This window comes from Humulus lupulus, chromosome 3 (genome assembly GCF_963169125.1).
Source record: "Humulus lupulus chromosome 3, drHumLupu1.1, whole genome shotgun sequence".
Classification (NCBI taxonomy): domain Eukaryota; kingdom Viridiplantae; phylum Streptophyta; class Magnoliopsida; order Rosales; family Cannabaceae; genus Humulus; species Humulus lupulus.
The window spans coordinates 122,042,803-122,059,200 of record NC_084795.1 but is presented as its reverse complement, the minus strand read 5'-3'; the positions used below and the strand labels follow the sequence as shown (position 1 = coordinate 122,059,200).

Below are 16,398 nucleotides of genomic sequence, written 5' to 3'. Positions count from 1 at the left end.
TTTAGTTTTAAAATAGAAAGAATTTTCTAATATAAAAATAGAGAGATTGTTAGGAATATTGAATAGAGATAAGAAATCAAGTAAGCACAAGCGGGTAGCGGGAATCGAACCCGCATCGTTAGCTTGGAAGGCTAGGGGTTATAGTCGACGTTGATTCATCAGTTTTACTTTAACGTCTCTAATTCAAAACCGAACGTGAAACTTTGATTTCATTCGGCTCCTTTATGGAATATGGATAAATTTCCGAATGTAAGATATGAATGAAATTAAAAAAATTCAACCTATAACATCTATGTCAGCTTTTCTGTATGAATGCATTCAAAACGACCTGCTTTCTAGACGATCCTTATAGAAAAGAAGGGGATTCTAACACTTTTTCTAGTTACTTCGTTCTCTATTTCTATTTTAAAGAATCCTTAGGAAAAGCGTTTTGTTTCTACCGAGCTAAAAAATTAGTCGATGTCTCTAGTAAACCAAAGTCATTGTTTAATAGCTATTTTGCTTCAATTTTCCCTATAACAAAAAAAAAATGGAAGATTTAGTTACGGTTAGAAATAAACTTTCTATCTTTATCCATGGATTCCTTACTCATACTCATTCAATTGGAAGTATTGATCCAATTTTTTAAAATAATGTTTCGTAATTCCACAATCCAATTTTTCAATTTGTAATTGACTCTTGGATACAAATCACGAGAATGTATATTTTTCCTCGAATTTTTCATTGAGAGGAAAAGGGTTAAATCCTTTTTACGAGATAAAGTTTTTGATCGGAATGGAATATTCATCAAACCGAGGGACCCCTTAACTATATAAGGGGTTAATAGAACGAATCACGCTTTTACCACTAAACTATACCCGCTACAATCCCATTATTGTATATAAAGGGACTTTTTGTCGAACAAGCAACTCAGGCGTAATCAAAAGATAGGATCAAAAAAGAATCATGAAAATTAGAGCGGTACCGAGAGGACTTAATGAGATTAGGAAACGCGGACTCATTTAAATAACTAAAAACCAAGTCTTTTGCTAGCGGTTTTTGATGGATATGGATATGACTTGACAAAACTATTTAAGCCGTAACATAAAAATGCATTGTTCAAGAATTTATGGTTCTTTATTTTTTCTTAATTTTTTCTTTCTTTTTTATTATTATAAAAATTTTAATAAAAAAAAAAGAAATATAATCAAAACAATATAATAAAAAAGGTGTCGGTGTATTATAAAGTAAATCAAAGCAACTCAAAATAGTGTTTAAAAACAAAAAATAAAACTAAGAAATGACATTTTGATTATATATCATTATATATCAAAGGAATCAAAACAGTCTTTCTTATGATTGTTTTAATATTTAATATAATAATAAGCATTTGTGTTTTCAAATTTAATTTTTAATAAATAATTAAAATTTGATTTGTTTTTGTTGGAATAAAAGAGGCCCGGCCCAGCTAGGTATTGACCAGGCCAAGCCGTGGAAAGAATAAGGTTTCTTTGGAAAAAATCAAAGAAAAGAGGTATTTTTTTGTATAAGGGGCTGCAGCGCTGGGAGCCGTACGGAAATCGTAAATTGAGATTTTTGAAGGGCAAAAGAGGGCTTTTTGCAAGGGATATACAAGGAAAAGTTTAATTAGGGTCTAAGGACGGTTTTTGGAGGAGATTAGACAGAGATTAGAGGCTCGGAGAAGAAGAGGAGGCTAGACATCATCAAGATCATCACCATTACATCTAGTTTATTTCTTCTTCCTTTCATTTTTAGTTTTTTAATTATGAACAAATACATTGTTATTATGTTTATGTTTATAATGGAGAACTAAACTCTTTTTGTGCTAGAGTATTAGATGAATCTATTGTGATTATTGAATTGTGGTTTCTATTATTATTTCTATGAAATTCTTCTCGTTTGTTCATATCTTTTTTGATTTAATTTTATCATATTAATGTTTGGCCATCATTATTGTGAATTGAAATCTAGGGTTTATGCTTGAGAAAGATAAACATAGATTGGACATAAGAAGATTTGACATAGAGTGATTGTGAGATTGAGAGATTCCTTGAACTCTATGAATTTGGTTTAGAATAACTATTGCTTAATGACGTCTTGATTAATTAATAGCGAATAGAGATATCATATTGATTAATTGAGATTAATTGCATATATGCTTGAGAAAGATAAATGCATTATATTATAATTCTAGAAATTACAAATGAGGAGAATTAATTAGAATAATAAAGAAACCATGTTCATAGTTGAATAGTGAAATCATTACTCTAGTACATTTATTTTTTATTTAATCACTTTCCAAGAGCATTAGAATTGGTTATTTTGTTATATCATATTCTTTAGTTTATTGTTAATTTATTTATTGACTTTTCTAATTAAAATTATAGACTTAACAGTAATAGTAATTAGCGAATTTAATATTTAATCCCTGTGGGTTCGACATCTTTTAATTTAAAACTATATTGCAATACACCGTACACTTGCGGTAGAAAAATTCTGTATCAAGTTTTTGGCGCCGTTGCCGGGGATTAAAATTAATTTTACTAATATTGAAACTTTAAGTCTTGATTTTAAATTAAATTTTTATTTATTTTGTTACTAACGTTATAGATTGTTCTTGTGTTCTCAGTATATGCGAAGGACTAAGAGTTCTACACCTGTTGAGCCTCTGAATCCTGAAATTGAGCACACACTCCGTCAGTTGAGATCTAAGAAAAGGATTGAAGAGCATAATATGGACAACAACGGGGTGAACAACAACGGTAGCAATGGTAATAATAACAATCAACCAACAGCTGCTGGGGCTCCTCTTAATCCAGCGCAACGGGCAGTGCGTGATTTTTGCATGCCTGTTGTGAATGAGAATCTCACTGGAATAGCAAATCCAGCCATTGATGCCAACAACTTCGAACTGAAACCTGCACTAATTAACATGGTGCAGCAAAATCAGTTTGGGGGTCTAGCTACTGAAGACCCTAACATTCACTTGGCCATATTTCTGGAGGTATGTGCCACAGTGAAGATGAATGGCGTTACTGATGATGCCATCAGATTGCGTCTCTTCCCTTTCTCCTTGAGGGAAAGAGCCAGGAGTTGGTTGCAATCTTTGCAGCCTAGAACAATTACAACATGGGATGAGATGGCAAGAAAGTTCCTGATTAAGTTTTTCCCTCCTTCCAAGTCAGCCCAGTTACGTAGCGATATTGGACAATTTCGACAGTTAGATCAAGAACCATTCTATGAGGCTTGGGAGAGGTTTAAGGAATTATTACGACGTTGCCCACAACATGGTTATCAAAATTGGATGCAAGTTCAGATTTTTTATCAAGGGTTGAACGCTCCAACACGAACAATAGTTGATGCTGCTGCAGGGGGTGCTCTATTAGCCAAGACAGCTGATGAATCCTTCACTTTGATGGAGGAAATGGCCACCAACAGTTATCAGTGGCCTAATGAGAGGTCGGGCCCAAGGAAAGTTGTTGGGTTATATGAAGTTGATCAGATGACAGCCCTGAATGCCCAAATTGCTGCTCTACAAACCCAAATGGCTGCTCTATCAGCGCAAAATAATCCAACGGTTATGGAGAGTGTAGCAGTGGCTGCTGCAATGCAAGGGCAAGAAATGAGTCCAGAACAAGCCCAGTTTATGGCAAACTGCTCCTTCCCCAATAATTACAGAAGCAACAACATGCCTAATTATTATCATCCAGGATTGCGCAATCATGAAAATTTCTCTTATGCCAATAATAAAAATGTGCTGCAACCACCTCCGGGATTCAATTCTCAACCGCAACAAGAGAAAAAGCAGTCGTTGGAAGACATTTTGGGCACTTTTATTTTGGAGTCTAACAAGAGGTTCGGAAAAAATGAAGCAAGACTCGACAATATAGAAACCCATATGACTAACATGGGTGCTTCAATGAATAAAATTGAGACTCAAGTGGGGCAATTAGCTAATGCGGTGAATTCGAATCAGAAGGGAAGTTTTCCTAGTGACACTGTGGTAAATCCAAAGGAATCATGCCAAGCAGTTTCTTTGAGAAGTGGTAAGGTGCTTAAAGAGGGTGATGTTCAAGCTAGTTCAAAGGAGAAAGTTGAGCCAGTGGTACGAGAGGTAGACAAAGAAGAGCAAGCCAAGAAGCAGAGTGGAAGTGACCAGAATGACATGAATAAAGATAGCCTTCCAGTGTATCAACCTCCCATTCCATACCCTCAATGATTTCAGAAGAAGAAATTAGACGAACAGTTTGCAAAGTTTCTAGAAATCTTCAAACGAATTCACATAAACATTCCCTTTGCAGATGCTCTTGAGCAAATGCCTAATTATGTGAAATTCATGAAAGAAGTTATGTCAAAGAAAAGAAGATTAGAAGACTTTGAAACTGTGAAGTTAACAGAAGAATGCAGTGCCATCCTATAGAAAAAGTTGCCTCAAAAGGTGAAAGATCCTGGTAGCTTTACTATACCATGCACGATTGGAGGGTCGTCCTTTGATAAGGCTTTGTGTGATCTTGGAGCAAGTATAAATCTGATGCCACTTTCAGTTTTCAAGAAATTGGGGGTAGGAGAGGTGAAGCCCACAACCATTACTCTTCAATTGGCAGATCGGTCACTTACTTATCCTAGGGGAGTGATTGAAGATGTGTTGGTTAAGGTGGACAAATTTATTTTTCCTGCTGATTTAGTGGTTTTGGATATGGAGGAGGACCATGAAATCCCCATTATTCTTGGTCGTCCATTCTTGGCTACCGGAAGAGCTCTTATAGATGTACAAGGTGGTCATTTGACACTGAGGGTTAATAATGAAGAGGTTAAATTCAACATTTATCAAGCACTCCAGCAGCATGACAACACGAGCACATGTCACCGTGTGGATTCTATTGAGGTAGTAGTAGAAGACACGATGAGAAAAGAATTATGTGCTGATCCTTTACAACATTGCCTTAATTCTAGTATTACTCAGGCTGATTTGAAAAAGGTGAATGGTGAGTTTGTGGGTGACGAAGTGGCTGAATATGTGATGGCTCTCAGTGCTATTCCTTGTGCTAGTAGTATTAAAGTGGAAGAAACTCTTTGTCAAGCCAAGGAAGGAGAAGTCGAGAAGGAAGTGGTGGAAAAGAAAGATTTGAAACCACTCCCAGAGCATTTGCGTTATGAGTATCTAGGAGAGAATTTCACTTGCCCAGTGATCATTTCATCAAAACTATCAGAATGTGAAACTGAAAAATTGCTAAGAGTTTTGAGGAAATATAAATCTGCCATAGGATGGGAAATTTCAGATCTGAAGGGAATAAGCCCAACTGTTTGTATGCACAAGATTCTTTTTGAAGAAAATTATAAGCCTTCAATTGAGCATCAAAGGCGATTGAACCCAGCCATGAAAGAAGTAGTAAGGGCAGAAGTATTGAAGCTATTGAATGCTGGGATCATTTATGCTATTTCGGATAGTAGTTGGGTTAGTCCTGTGCAAGTTGTACCAAAGAAAGGGGGAATGACAGTGATCAAGAATGAAGCCAATGAATTGATTCCGACAAGAACAGTGATAGGGTGGAGAGTTTGTATTGATTACCGGAAGTTGAACAAGGCGACTAGAAAGGATCATTTCCCACTTCCATTTATTGATCAGATGCTCGATCGTTTGGCTGGCTATACACATTACTGCTTCTTAGATGGCTATTCAGGCTATAATCAAATAGCAATCGCTCCTGAAGATCAGGAAAAGACAACTTTCACATGTCCTTACGGCACTTTTGCTTACAGGAGGATGCCTTTCGGACTTTGTAATGCACCTGCCACTTTTCAGCGGCGTATGATGGCCATCTTCTCAGATATGGTAGAAGAGATCATGGAGGTATTTATGGACGACTTTTCTGTTTTTGGGTCGTCATTCGACCAGTGCTTGCACAACTTGGCATTAGTCCTTTGTAGATGTGAAGAGAAGAACCTTGTGCTGAATTGGGAGAAATGTCACTTCATGGTTCAAGAGGGGATTGTCTTGGGGCATCGAGTTTCGAAGGAAGGTCTTGAAGTAGATCGAGCCAAGATAGCCATCATTGAGAAGCTTCCTCCACCGGTGAATGTCAAGGGGATAAGAAGTTTTTTGGGGCATGCGGGTTTTTACAGGAGGTTTATCAAGGACTTCTCGAAAATCAGCAAGCCACTATGCAATCTCCTAGAAAAAGATGCTGATTTTGTTTTTGATGAAGAGTGTAGGAAGGCATTTGAGTCGATAAAAGAGAAGTTGGTGTCAGCCCCTATTATGAGTGTCCCGAATTGGAGTCAAGCATTCGAGATTATGTGCGATGCTAGTGATTATGCGGTAGGGGCTGTGTTGGGGCAGCGAAGAGAGAAGATTTTTCGAGCAATTTATTATGCAAGCAAGACTCTTGATGATGCTCAACGAAATTACTCAACCACTGAAAAAGAACTATTAGCGGTGGTGTTTGCATGCGATAAATTCAGACCATATCTCTTGTGTTCCAAAGTTATTATATACACAGACCATGCAGCACTGCGTTATTTGTTTGCAAAGAAGGAGGCTAAGCCAAGACTGATACGTTGGGTTTTGTTACTTCAAGAGTTTGACATTGAGATTGTGGATAAGAAGGGGCAAGAGAACTTTGTGGCAGATCATTTATCACGATTAGAGAATAAAGATGCTGAATGTAAAGACTCGATCAAAGAATTATTTTCGGATGAGTTACTGCTGGCTGTATCAACAGAACTTCCATGGTATGCCGATATCGTGAATTATCTGGTTAGTGGCAAGTTACCTCCTGATTTTAATGCACATCAAAAGAGGAAATTGATTCATGATTGTAAATACTACTTCTTTGATGATCCATACCTGTTCAAAATGAGTACGGATCGAATAATTCGTCGTTGTGTACCAATGGAAGAGACTCAATCAATAGTAGAGCAGTGTCATTCGGCACCTTACGGTGGGCATTTCAGGCCATCGCGTACAGCAGCGAAAGTTTTGCAATCGGGTTTCTATTGGCCTTCAATTTTTAAAGATTGTTACACTTTTGTCAAGACCTGTGATAGATGTCAACGAGTTGGAAATATCTCGCAAAGAAATGAAATGCCTATGAATGTGATTTTAGAGGTGGAATTATTCGATGTGTGGGGCATTGACTTCATGGGGCCCTTTCCACCATCTTTCGGGAACTTGTTTATCTTACTCGCTGTTGATTATGTTTCAAAGTGGGTTGAAGCGATAGCCACTACTACAAATGATTCCAAGGTGGTTTCTTATTTTCTGCAGAAGTTTATATTTAATCGTTTTGGAACTCCAAGAGCGATAATAAGCGATGAAGGAACACATTTCTGCAACAAAGTTATTAAACCACTCTTGATGAAATATGGAGTTCGACATAAGGTGGCTTTGGCTTATCACCCCTAGTCTAATGGCCAAGCTGAGGTATCAAACCGAGAGATCAAGTCTATCTTGGAGAAAACAGTGAATTTAAATAGAAAAGATTGGTCTCAAAAGCTTGATGACTCTTTATGGGCCTACAGGACAGCGTACAAGACTCCTCTCGGTATGTCTCCTTATCGACTAGTATTTGGCAAAGCTTGTCACTTACCAGTAGAATTGGAGCACAAGGCTTATTGGGCGATCAAGAAGCTTAATTTTGATTACCAAGCAGCGGGTGAGAAGAGGTTATTGCAGCTGAATGAAATGGAGGAGTTCCGGAATGATGCATATGAAAATGCTCGTATTTACAAGGAGAGGACAAAGAAATATCATGATCAAATGATATTAAAGCGAGAATTTGTGCCGGGGCAGCAAGTTTTACTTTTCAATTCTCGTTTGAGGTTATTTCCCGGTAAGCTAAAGCCAAGATGGTCTGGTCCGTTTGTTATCACCAAAGTTTCTCCTTTTGGTTCTGTGGAATTAAGAAATAATGACGGTTCGCTTTTTCAAGTGAATGGACAAAGGTTGAAACATTATTTTGGTGAAATTCACAAGAAGGTGGAGACGATGTATCTCCAAGACAGCAACTGAAGCGTCATCAATGTCTAGCTAAAGACGATAAATTAAGCACTTAATGGGAGGCAACCCATTGTTTTAGTATTGTTATTTTTATTTAGTTTATTTTATTTTAATAAACTTTATTTTATTTATTTTGTAAATTTTTAGTTTATTTTGAGCCGTGAAAATCGTGAAAAAAAAAGAAAGAAATAATGAAAAGAAAAGAAAAAAAAATGAAAAAAAATGAAAATCAGTGTTCCAGGGGCTGCAGCGCCACTTTCATAGCGCTGCAGCGCAATTGTGGCAGGAATTAGCGCTGCAGAGCCTTACTTAAGGGCTGCAGCGCCACACCCAAACAGAGAGGGCGTTTTTGAGCAGCCCCAAGCGCCGCAGCGCCATCACTAGGCGCTGCAGCGCCAATTCACGAGGAAGAATTCTGGGAGCATCAGGCCTTTAGGCGCAGCAGCGCCCATATGTAGCGCCGCAGCGCCACTTCGAACAGAAAAAAAATTTAGGTTTTTTAAATTCTTTTTCTTCCCTCTTTTTCTCTAACCACCAATTTTTCTTCTTCTTCTTCTCCCTACCCCGAAATTCCATACCCATCACTCTACTTTTTTCCCTTATTCCTCAATTTCAAACCATCAAATCCTACTCTTCTCATTCCCATTCCTAATTTCTCATCCCTTTTCTTCATTTTTCCATACCCTAATCATCAATACCACATCAAACTTCCATTTTGTTCAAGTTCTCACTTACTCTTCTCAAGGGGGGCCGAATTCTATGAAGGGAGTAGTTCATTGAAGATCACAAGACACTCACATTCATCAAGTAAGCCATTTAATCCTCTCTTTGGAGCACTTAAGTTCTTGAATGGATATGTGATGTAAGAAGCAATTTTGACTTTGATGAATGTTGTGAATTGATGTGTTGGAATTGATGATTGTTGGATAGTTTTTGAAGTTTTATTGTGATTTGGGGAATTAAGATTGAGAGAAAAGTGGAAGAGAAGAGTGAGAATCGTTCATGCCCACCAAGTGTTTGAGAAATTGCTTAAGTGACTGTTATTGGTGATTTTTGCTTAATTATAGTAAGGAAAAAGTTGTGAATTAAGTTTGGTGGGATTATTTAGTTGTTAGGGGGGTAAATACGTGATTAATTGAGAGGTGAGGTATTGTTTGGGTGTTTGGCGGGTTGTTCCGAGTAACCATGGGACCTAAGAGAAATAGTGCAAGACCATCATCTTCAAGACCCTCATCCTCTAGGGCACCACCATTTGATACCACCAAATTTGTAAGTAAGGAGGCGGAAGATCGATATACTTCTTTTATGGGGAAACCGGTGCTCAAGGAAAGAGGTATTGAATATGATCCTCAACCTAGTTCGTGTGCTATCTTTGAGCCAATTAGAGCCAACATAGAAGGTAGGCAGTGGGAATCTGTTGTGAAACAACCGGAAATTAAAATGAATATCTCTTGGGTGTATGAATTTTATGCGAATTTTCCGGAGTTGAATGAGAAGGGGGAATGTTTTGTGAGAGGAAAATGGCTACCGGTGGGGAGTTATAAGGCCATCGATGATTTTTTCAATACTAAGAGCTTTGATAACCAGCATGATGAGTACCAATTGTTTCTACAAGATCAGCATGATCATGTTCTTATAGCGGAAACATTGGGTTGCCCAGGAGCTAGAATTGCATATGCTCATGATGAGCCTAATGGGATGTTTTTATGGCAACTTAATTAAGAAGCTCGTGCATGGTTTTATTTTGTGGCAGCCAAACTGATCCCAACTAGTCATGTTAGCCATATGACGAATGACCGGATGAGGTTGGTTTTTGCTATCATGAAGGGGATGACCATCGATGTTGGACGAATTATTCGTCAGGGTATGAGGTTTGTTCTTCGTGGCACCACTACTGGGGGATTTCCGTTTGGGTCATTTATCACCGATATGTGTGTAGTGTATGAAGTACCAAGGGAAAAAACTAATATAGTGGTGCCAGTCAAAGGGAAACTTACTAAAGCAAGAATTGCGCGTTATCTTAATGCATCTTTAGTAGCACCAGCCGCACCTCCACGACGACAAGGCCAACGACGAAGGCGGGAGAGTGATGATGAGGACCTTGAATATCAAGAGGATGACAGTGTTCCGGAGAATGTAGAGGGGCCAATGAATGTGGATGTTCCTTTGGCTCTTGGTGGCCCAACTGATCTTAATATGCAATACTCGCATGACTTGCTACGCTACATTGTTCAACAAAACACGATCACTCATAACTATTTGGCTGCTCGGGAGGCATATGAGCATAATCAGGTGGATCAACTAAATTTGTTGGTGGCTCAGTGGACGTTGAACAAAGGACAGAATAACTATTTCGCTTATCCCCCTCCGTTTCAAGGGATGCAAGATCCGCCACCACCGCCACCACCTTCTCCTTATCCGTAAGCATGGACTTTTTGTAAGTTTCTTTCCTTTTCTTTGTAGTTACACATTGGGGACAATGTTTGTTTCAAAGTTTGGGGGAGGGATTTCTTTCGAAAGTTTTCTTTTGTTTTGTAAATATGTGTTTAGAGTCGGGGTGTTGTGAGTCGTGTTCGAATCAAGTCAGTAATAAAAGTCAATGTTACGTAATGAATGCTATGCACATAAAGTTAGGAAATAAAACCACTTTGCATCCGTGTGCTTGATTTTGTCTGTTGCCATAATTGACTAATATATGAGGAAAGATTGAACTTTTTGCCATGATTGTTAAATTCGTGCTAATTGACTGTGTTATGCATGTTAAATGGGATTTGTGGAAAGATTTGGTTGATTACTCTAGAATTTGTGTTACTTGTTATTTGAGACGAAATCCTAGATAATGTGTGCTTAAGAAGAAGATGTAGGCAATTTTGTTTGGTCCGTTTGAGCCTTTCTAGCCAACCCGAGACAAAAATTGTATCCTTAGTCACCCTAATTGAGCCTAGGCCTATTTTTGTTGAAACCTCAAAATTGTTGAAACCTAACGAAAATCTTATCGAATATCCTAACCATATTAATATCATGAGCATACAAAGATAATGTGGGAAGGGGTTTTGTAATGGAAAGTATTTTGGGTTTTCAAGAGAGGAAAAGATGAATGAGAGAAAGTTTCTTCCTGAAAAAAAAAAAAAAAAAAAAAGAGAAATTTTTTATCATGGAGACTCACTCCCTTAAGAAAAATATATATATTAATTCAAGAAGAAACGAGGAAGAAAGAAAAATATATATAGCTCTCATTCATGTCAAGGTTGTTCAATATGGGTGTTTGGGATTTATGTGTACATGGTTGTTTGAAAGGTTGGTATGCTTATGTTATTAGTGCCTAAATGACTTCTTATCTACCTAACCTCAGCCATACATTGTAAGCCATTAAAGTCCTATTGATTCTTAAGCATGCGTTGTTTACATTAGTGGAGAATAATGAGTAATGCAAACTTATGGAATAATATGGATTGTGGTATGACGATGAGAATTTGATGTGCATAACTATGTCAATTACTTGAGTTTTAATCATTATGGTGAATAGTTAAAGGATGTGAATGATAATTAGTTGATTATGGCAATAATTGAGGTTGAAATTCTGGATTGTGTTGTTGGGATATTTCTGAAGCTTTATGTGAGCATGGTATTAAGGAAATTGAAGCTTGACTGTTATTGTTGGTTTGATTCGCATTATGTGAGTGTGTTTAGTTTTTCTTATTTAGTTTTTGTTTTGAGTATTACTCGAGGGCGAGTAATTTTCAAAGTTTGGGGGAGTTTGATAAGTGAATTTTAGATTCACTTATTAGTGTTATTTTATATCTAATTTGTAGGTTTTTAGGGTGTTTTTGTTTGGTTTTATGCTTGTGTTGTGTTTGTGTAGGGTCCAAGGAGAAGTGGCGCGAAATTGGTACAAAACGGAAGAGAAACGAAGAAAAATGCAAAATTCGTGAATTAGGGCTGCAGCCCCATATTCAGGGGCTGCATCGCTATTTCTGGGATGAATTAGGGCTGCAGCGCCATCCTTAAGGGCTGCAGCGCCTGACTGAAACAGAGACTCGTTTTTGGCACATTTGTAGCGCAGCAGCGCCTGTTTAAGGGGCTGCAGCGCCGGGAGCCGTACGGAAATCGTAAATTGAGATTTTTGAAGGGCAAAAGAGGGCTTTTTGCAAGGGATATACAAGGAAAAGTTTAATTAGGGTCTAAGGACGGTTTTTGGAGGAGATTAGACAGAGATTAGAGGCTCGGAGAAGAAGAGGAGGCTAGACATCATCAAGATCATCACCATTACATCTAGTTTATTTCTTCTTCCTTTCATTTTTAGTTTTTTAATTATGAACAAATACATTGTTATTATGTTTATGTTTATAATGGAGAACTAAACTCTTTTTGTGCTAGAGTATTAGATGAATCTATTGTGATTATTGAATTGTGGTTTCTATTATTATTTCTATGAAATTCTTCTCGTTTGTTCATATCTTTTTTGATTTAATTTTATCATATTAATGTTTGGCCATCATTATTGTGAATTGAAATCTAGGGTTTATGCTTGAGAAAGATAAACATAGATTGGACATAAGAAGATTTGACATAGAGTGATTGTGAGATTGAGAGATTCCTTGAACTCTATGAATTTGGTTTAGAATAACTATTGCTTAATGACGTCTTGATTAATTAATAGCGAATAGAGATATCATATTGATTAATTGAGATTAATTGCATATATGCTTGAGAAAGATAAATGCATTATATTATAATTCTAGAAATTACAAATGAGGAGAATTAATTAGAATAATAAAGAAACCATGTTCATAGTTGAATAGTGAAATCATTACTCTAGTACATTTATTTTTTATTTAATCACTTTCCAAGAGCATTAGAATTGGTTATTTTGTTATATCATATTCTTTAGTTTATTGTTAATTTATTTATTGACTTTTCTAATTAAAATTATAGACTTAACAGTAATAGTAATTAGTGAATTTAATATTTAATCCCTGTGGGTTCGACATCTTTTAATTTAAAACTATATTGCAATACACCGTACACTTGCGGTAGAAAAATTCTGTATCAGCCTACCTAGCTAAGGTGAAGGGAGAACTATTAGAGTTTGAGTACAGTACTGTTGAACAGATACCCCGCGAGTAGAACTCTAATGCTGACGCTTTGATGCAGCTTGCCACCACCAAAGAAGCTGAGACATTGAATGTAGTGCTAGTGGAGTTCTTGGAAAGTCCAAGTGTGACAGATTAAATGATAGAGGTCGAAATGATCGACACAAGACCGACCTGGATGACTCCCATAATGGAGTACTTCATAATAGAAAGGCTACCTGATGACAGAAGGGACGCAAGAAAAATACTTTATCAAGCTCCGCGATATGTAATAGTGGATGGGACCTTGTACCGACATGGTCTTTCATTACCTCTCCTATGATGTGTTCTGCTCGAGGAAGCCAAAACCATTTTACAAGAAGTGCACGAAGGCTTTTGTGGAGATCATGCTGGGGGGCAAAACCAAGCACTGAAAATACTGAGGCAGGGCTATTTTTGGCCCACTTTAACAAAAGACTCAATCTTGTATGTTCAGAAGTGCGACAAATGCCAACGTTTCACCATAGTTTCCCGAGCTGCTCTAGTCGAGCTAATGATGATCTCATCCCCATGGCCATTTGCAGTATGGGGAATCGACCTAATGGGTTCCCTACCTATGTGAAAGGGAGGAGTTCATTACGCAGTGGTGGCGATCGACTATTTTACGAAGTGGGTAGAAGTCGAACCTCTGGCAACCATCACTTCAAAAAGAGTCCTAGACTTTGTGGTGAAGAGTATTATATGTCGATTTGGGCTTCCTAAAAAGATCGTGTCAGACAATGGGACGCAGTTCGACAACGATCTCTTCACTGACTTCTGTGAAAAGTATGGCATCACTAAGAATTTCTCCAAAATAGCATATCCACGGGCAGGTCGAGGTTGTGAACAAAACCTTAAACGCAAGCCTGAAGAAGAGGTTAGACGAAGCCAAAAGACTATGGCCCGAACAGCTCCCGCAAGTACTATGGGCCTACTGAACTTCTCATAAAACCTCCACGGGGCATACACCTTTTTCCTTAACTTTTGGAAGAGAGGTCGTGCTTCCAGTCGAAGCCATGGTAGCCAATCACAAGCAAAGGAAATTTAACCCAGAGAAGAATGATGGATTACTTAACGGATCTCTCGACCTGATTGAAAAAAAACGAGAAGAGTCGCAGTTATAGCTCGCCCATTATCAACAAAAAATCACTCGCTATTTTAATTCTAAAGTTTAGACCCGTAGATTTGGATTGGGTGATCTAGTTCTTTGAAGGGTATTTCTAGAAAATATGGATCCCAAGGATGGTGTTTTAGGCCCGAATTTGGAGGGACCATATCAGGTCGTTGAGGTTTTGCGTGAAGGAACTTTCAAGATAGCTCAGTTGAATGGGGAAGTGGTCCCACAGACATAGAACGCCCTACATTTGAAAAAATATTATCAGTAGCACAACCATCAATGTAAGGCTTATTTATAAAATCCATTTCATTAAATAACAGATGGATTATCAAATAATTTTTCTTTTGAAGATTGTATTAGTTCGTGTTCTAATGTTTGTAAAAGCAACCAAGAAAGTTTCTACATTTTAGTTACTTGGGGGGCACATAACCTGAGGTTGGCATGATTAAGCCTGCTTGATAAGATTAGGAAACTTAGAAGCTTGGAAAAATTAAATATTCAACGACTTTTTAAAGCTCGAGTGTTCAATAAACCTAGCGCGAACTAAGTTTAAAATCATTTAAAATCATGGACGTAACCAGGTCTGAAATTTAGAAGCTTGGAAACATTGATTATTCAATGGCTTTTTAAAGTTTGAATTTTCAATAAACTTAGCGTGCACTAAATTTTAAATCATTTAAAACCCTGGATGTAACTAGGTCAAAAACTTGGAAAGTTGGGAAAATTGTTATATCAAGGGCTTGTTAAAGTTCGAGTTATCAATAAACTTAGCACGAACTAAGTTTAAATTATTAAAAACCCCAGATATAACAGGGTTCAAGGCCTGATTCTTAACAGGTATGATACAAATCGACACACAAAACTTGGATATAACCAAGCACGATAAAATCTATCCCCATCTAAACATCGATTCCTAAAATCTCGAATGTACAAGTCTAAGGATTCAAAAACATGAGAGATAGTAAAGGAAAGATAATTGGATAAAAAAAATATTTATATTGAAATAAAGCAAGCAAATTATCCCAAGGAGAAAAAAACTTGAAACTGAGCCTGAAGGCAATTGTTTAATACAAAAAAAAAAAAAAAAACAAATACAAAAGAGCTATCATTGAGCTCCATCAGCTCGCCCCGAGGTGACCTCCTCGTCATCTCCTTTCGCTGCTCTGGAAGCCTCACCAGTCTTTGATGGTTCTTGCAAGAGCTGAGCCTTGAACTTTGCAAGGTACGGATCCCACAGCTCAGGTCCCATGAAAGAGAAGTTCCCATCCAGGTTGAAGGCCCAGCAATGGTACAACATCTCCTCCATGGTCGATGATGACGCCACCTTTTCTTCTTTGGTTGTGACTTCAGCCCCAAGCAGTTTTGCTCTGACCTTAGCAATCTCGGCCTGAAGTTGTGAAGTTTAAGCTTGGGAGGCAGACGGTGCAGTCTTTGCAGCCTGCTCGCTTTCTTTGGACGAGGCGAGAGCAACCTTGGCTTTGTGCTCATTCTTTTTTAGCAACCGCCATGGCAGCTTCGGCAGCCTGCTCGCTTTCTTGAGCTGCAGTAATGGCGGTTTGGGTAGCATTCAGTTCATCCCAGAGCTCATCATTTTTAGACCCAGCATGGGCTATGCTACGATACTGGTCCAGGGCAGATTGAAAAATAACAAAACAAGTCAGAGATATACCCTTGGTCACAATAAAAATAAATTTTTCACCAAGGAAAGAGAACTTACATTGAGATTCATCCCCATAGCTGATTCCATGACATTCTCTGGGCTGCACTCCTCGATGGTCCTCAGATCCCTCGAGCTGGCCTTATAGGCATGCCCCACCATATGGCTCATAGTCTCGTAAATGATACCCTGAAAGGCTTAAGGGATCTTCTCCAGGTCTTGAAGATCTACTGGTATTCGGAGGGTAGGAACTGGGATAGTGGGAGCTGGGGGCTTGGTTTGTATCACTTGAGCTTGAGGAGGCACGAATCGAGGTGGAGGAGGAGGAGGGGGATCCTTAGCGGCAACAGAAGTCACCAGAATTGATTCTCGAGCTGAGCTCGTATCTTTCCCTTCGGCAAGGGATTTTGAGGTGTTTCTCGCTGCAAGGGGGTTTTCTTCGTGATCTTGAGCCTCTTTACGATGGGGCCCGAGCCGACTTTCTTAGTCTGGAAAGCAGTTCGAAGATTGGGTG

At 38.2% G+C, this 16,398-nt stretch overlaps 3 protein-coding genes across 3 annotated transcripts in view; all 3 read left to right on the top strand.

The window, feature by feature from the left end:
- Positions 1 to 858, top strand: part of LOC133823101 (ATP synthase subunit alpha, chloroplastic) — a 2,853-nt gene extending 1,995 nt beyond the window's left edge. The window contains exon 1 of the mRNA XM_062255692.1: positions 1 to 858. This exon is cut by the window's left edge and continues 1,995 nt beyond it. The gene's annotated coding sequence lies outside the window, so the exon portion shown is untranslated.
- A 1,774-nt stretch (positions 859 to 2,632) lies between these two features.
- LOC133824999 (uncharacterized) lies at positions 2,633 to 4,219 on the top strand. Its single transcript, XM_062258005.1, has one exon. The coding sequence runs from the start codon at positions 2,633 to 2,635 to the stop codon at positions 4,217 to 4,219; it is 1,587 nt and encodes a 528-aa protein (XP_062113989.1).
- A 3,327-nt stretch (positions 4,220 to 7,546) lies between these two features.
- On the top strand, positions 7,547 to 8,011 carry LOC133824998 (uncharacterized). Its single transcript, XM_062258004.1, has one exon. The coding sequence runs from the start codon at positions 7,547 to 7,549 to the stop codon at positions 8,009 to 8,011; it is 465 nt and encodes a 154-aa protein (XP_062113988.1).
- The last annotated feature ends 8,387 nt before the right edge of the window (positions 8,012 to 16,398 follow it).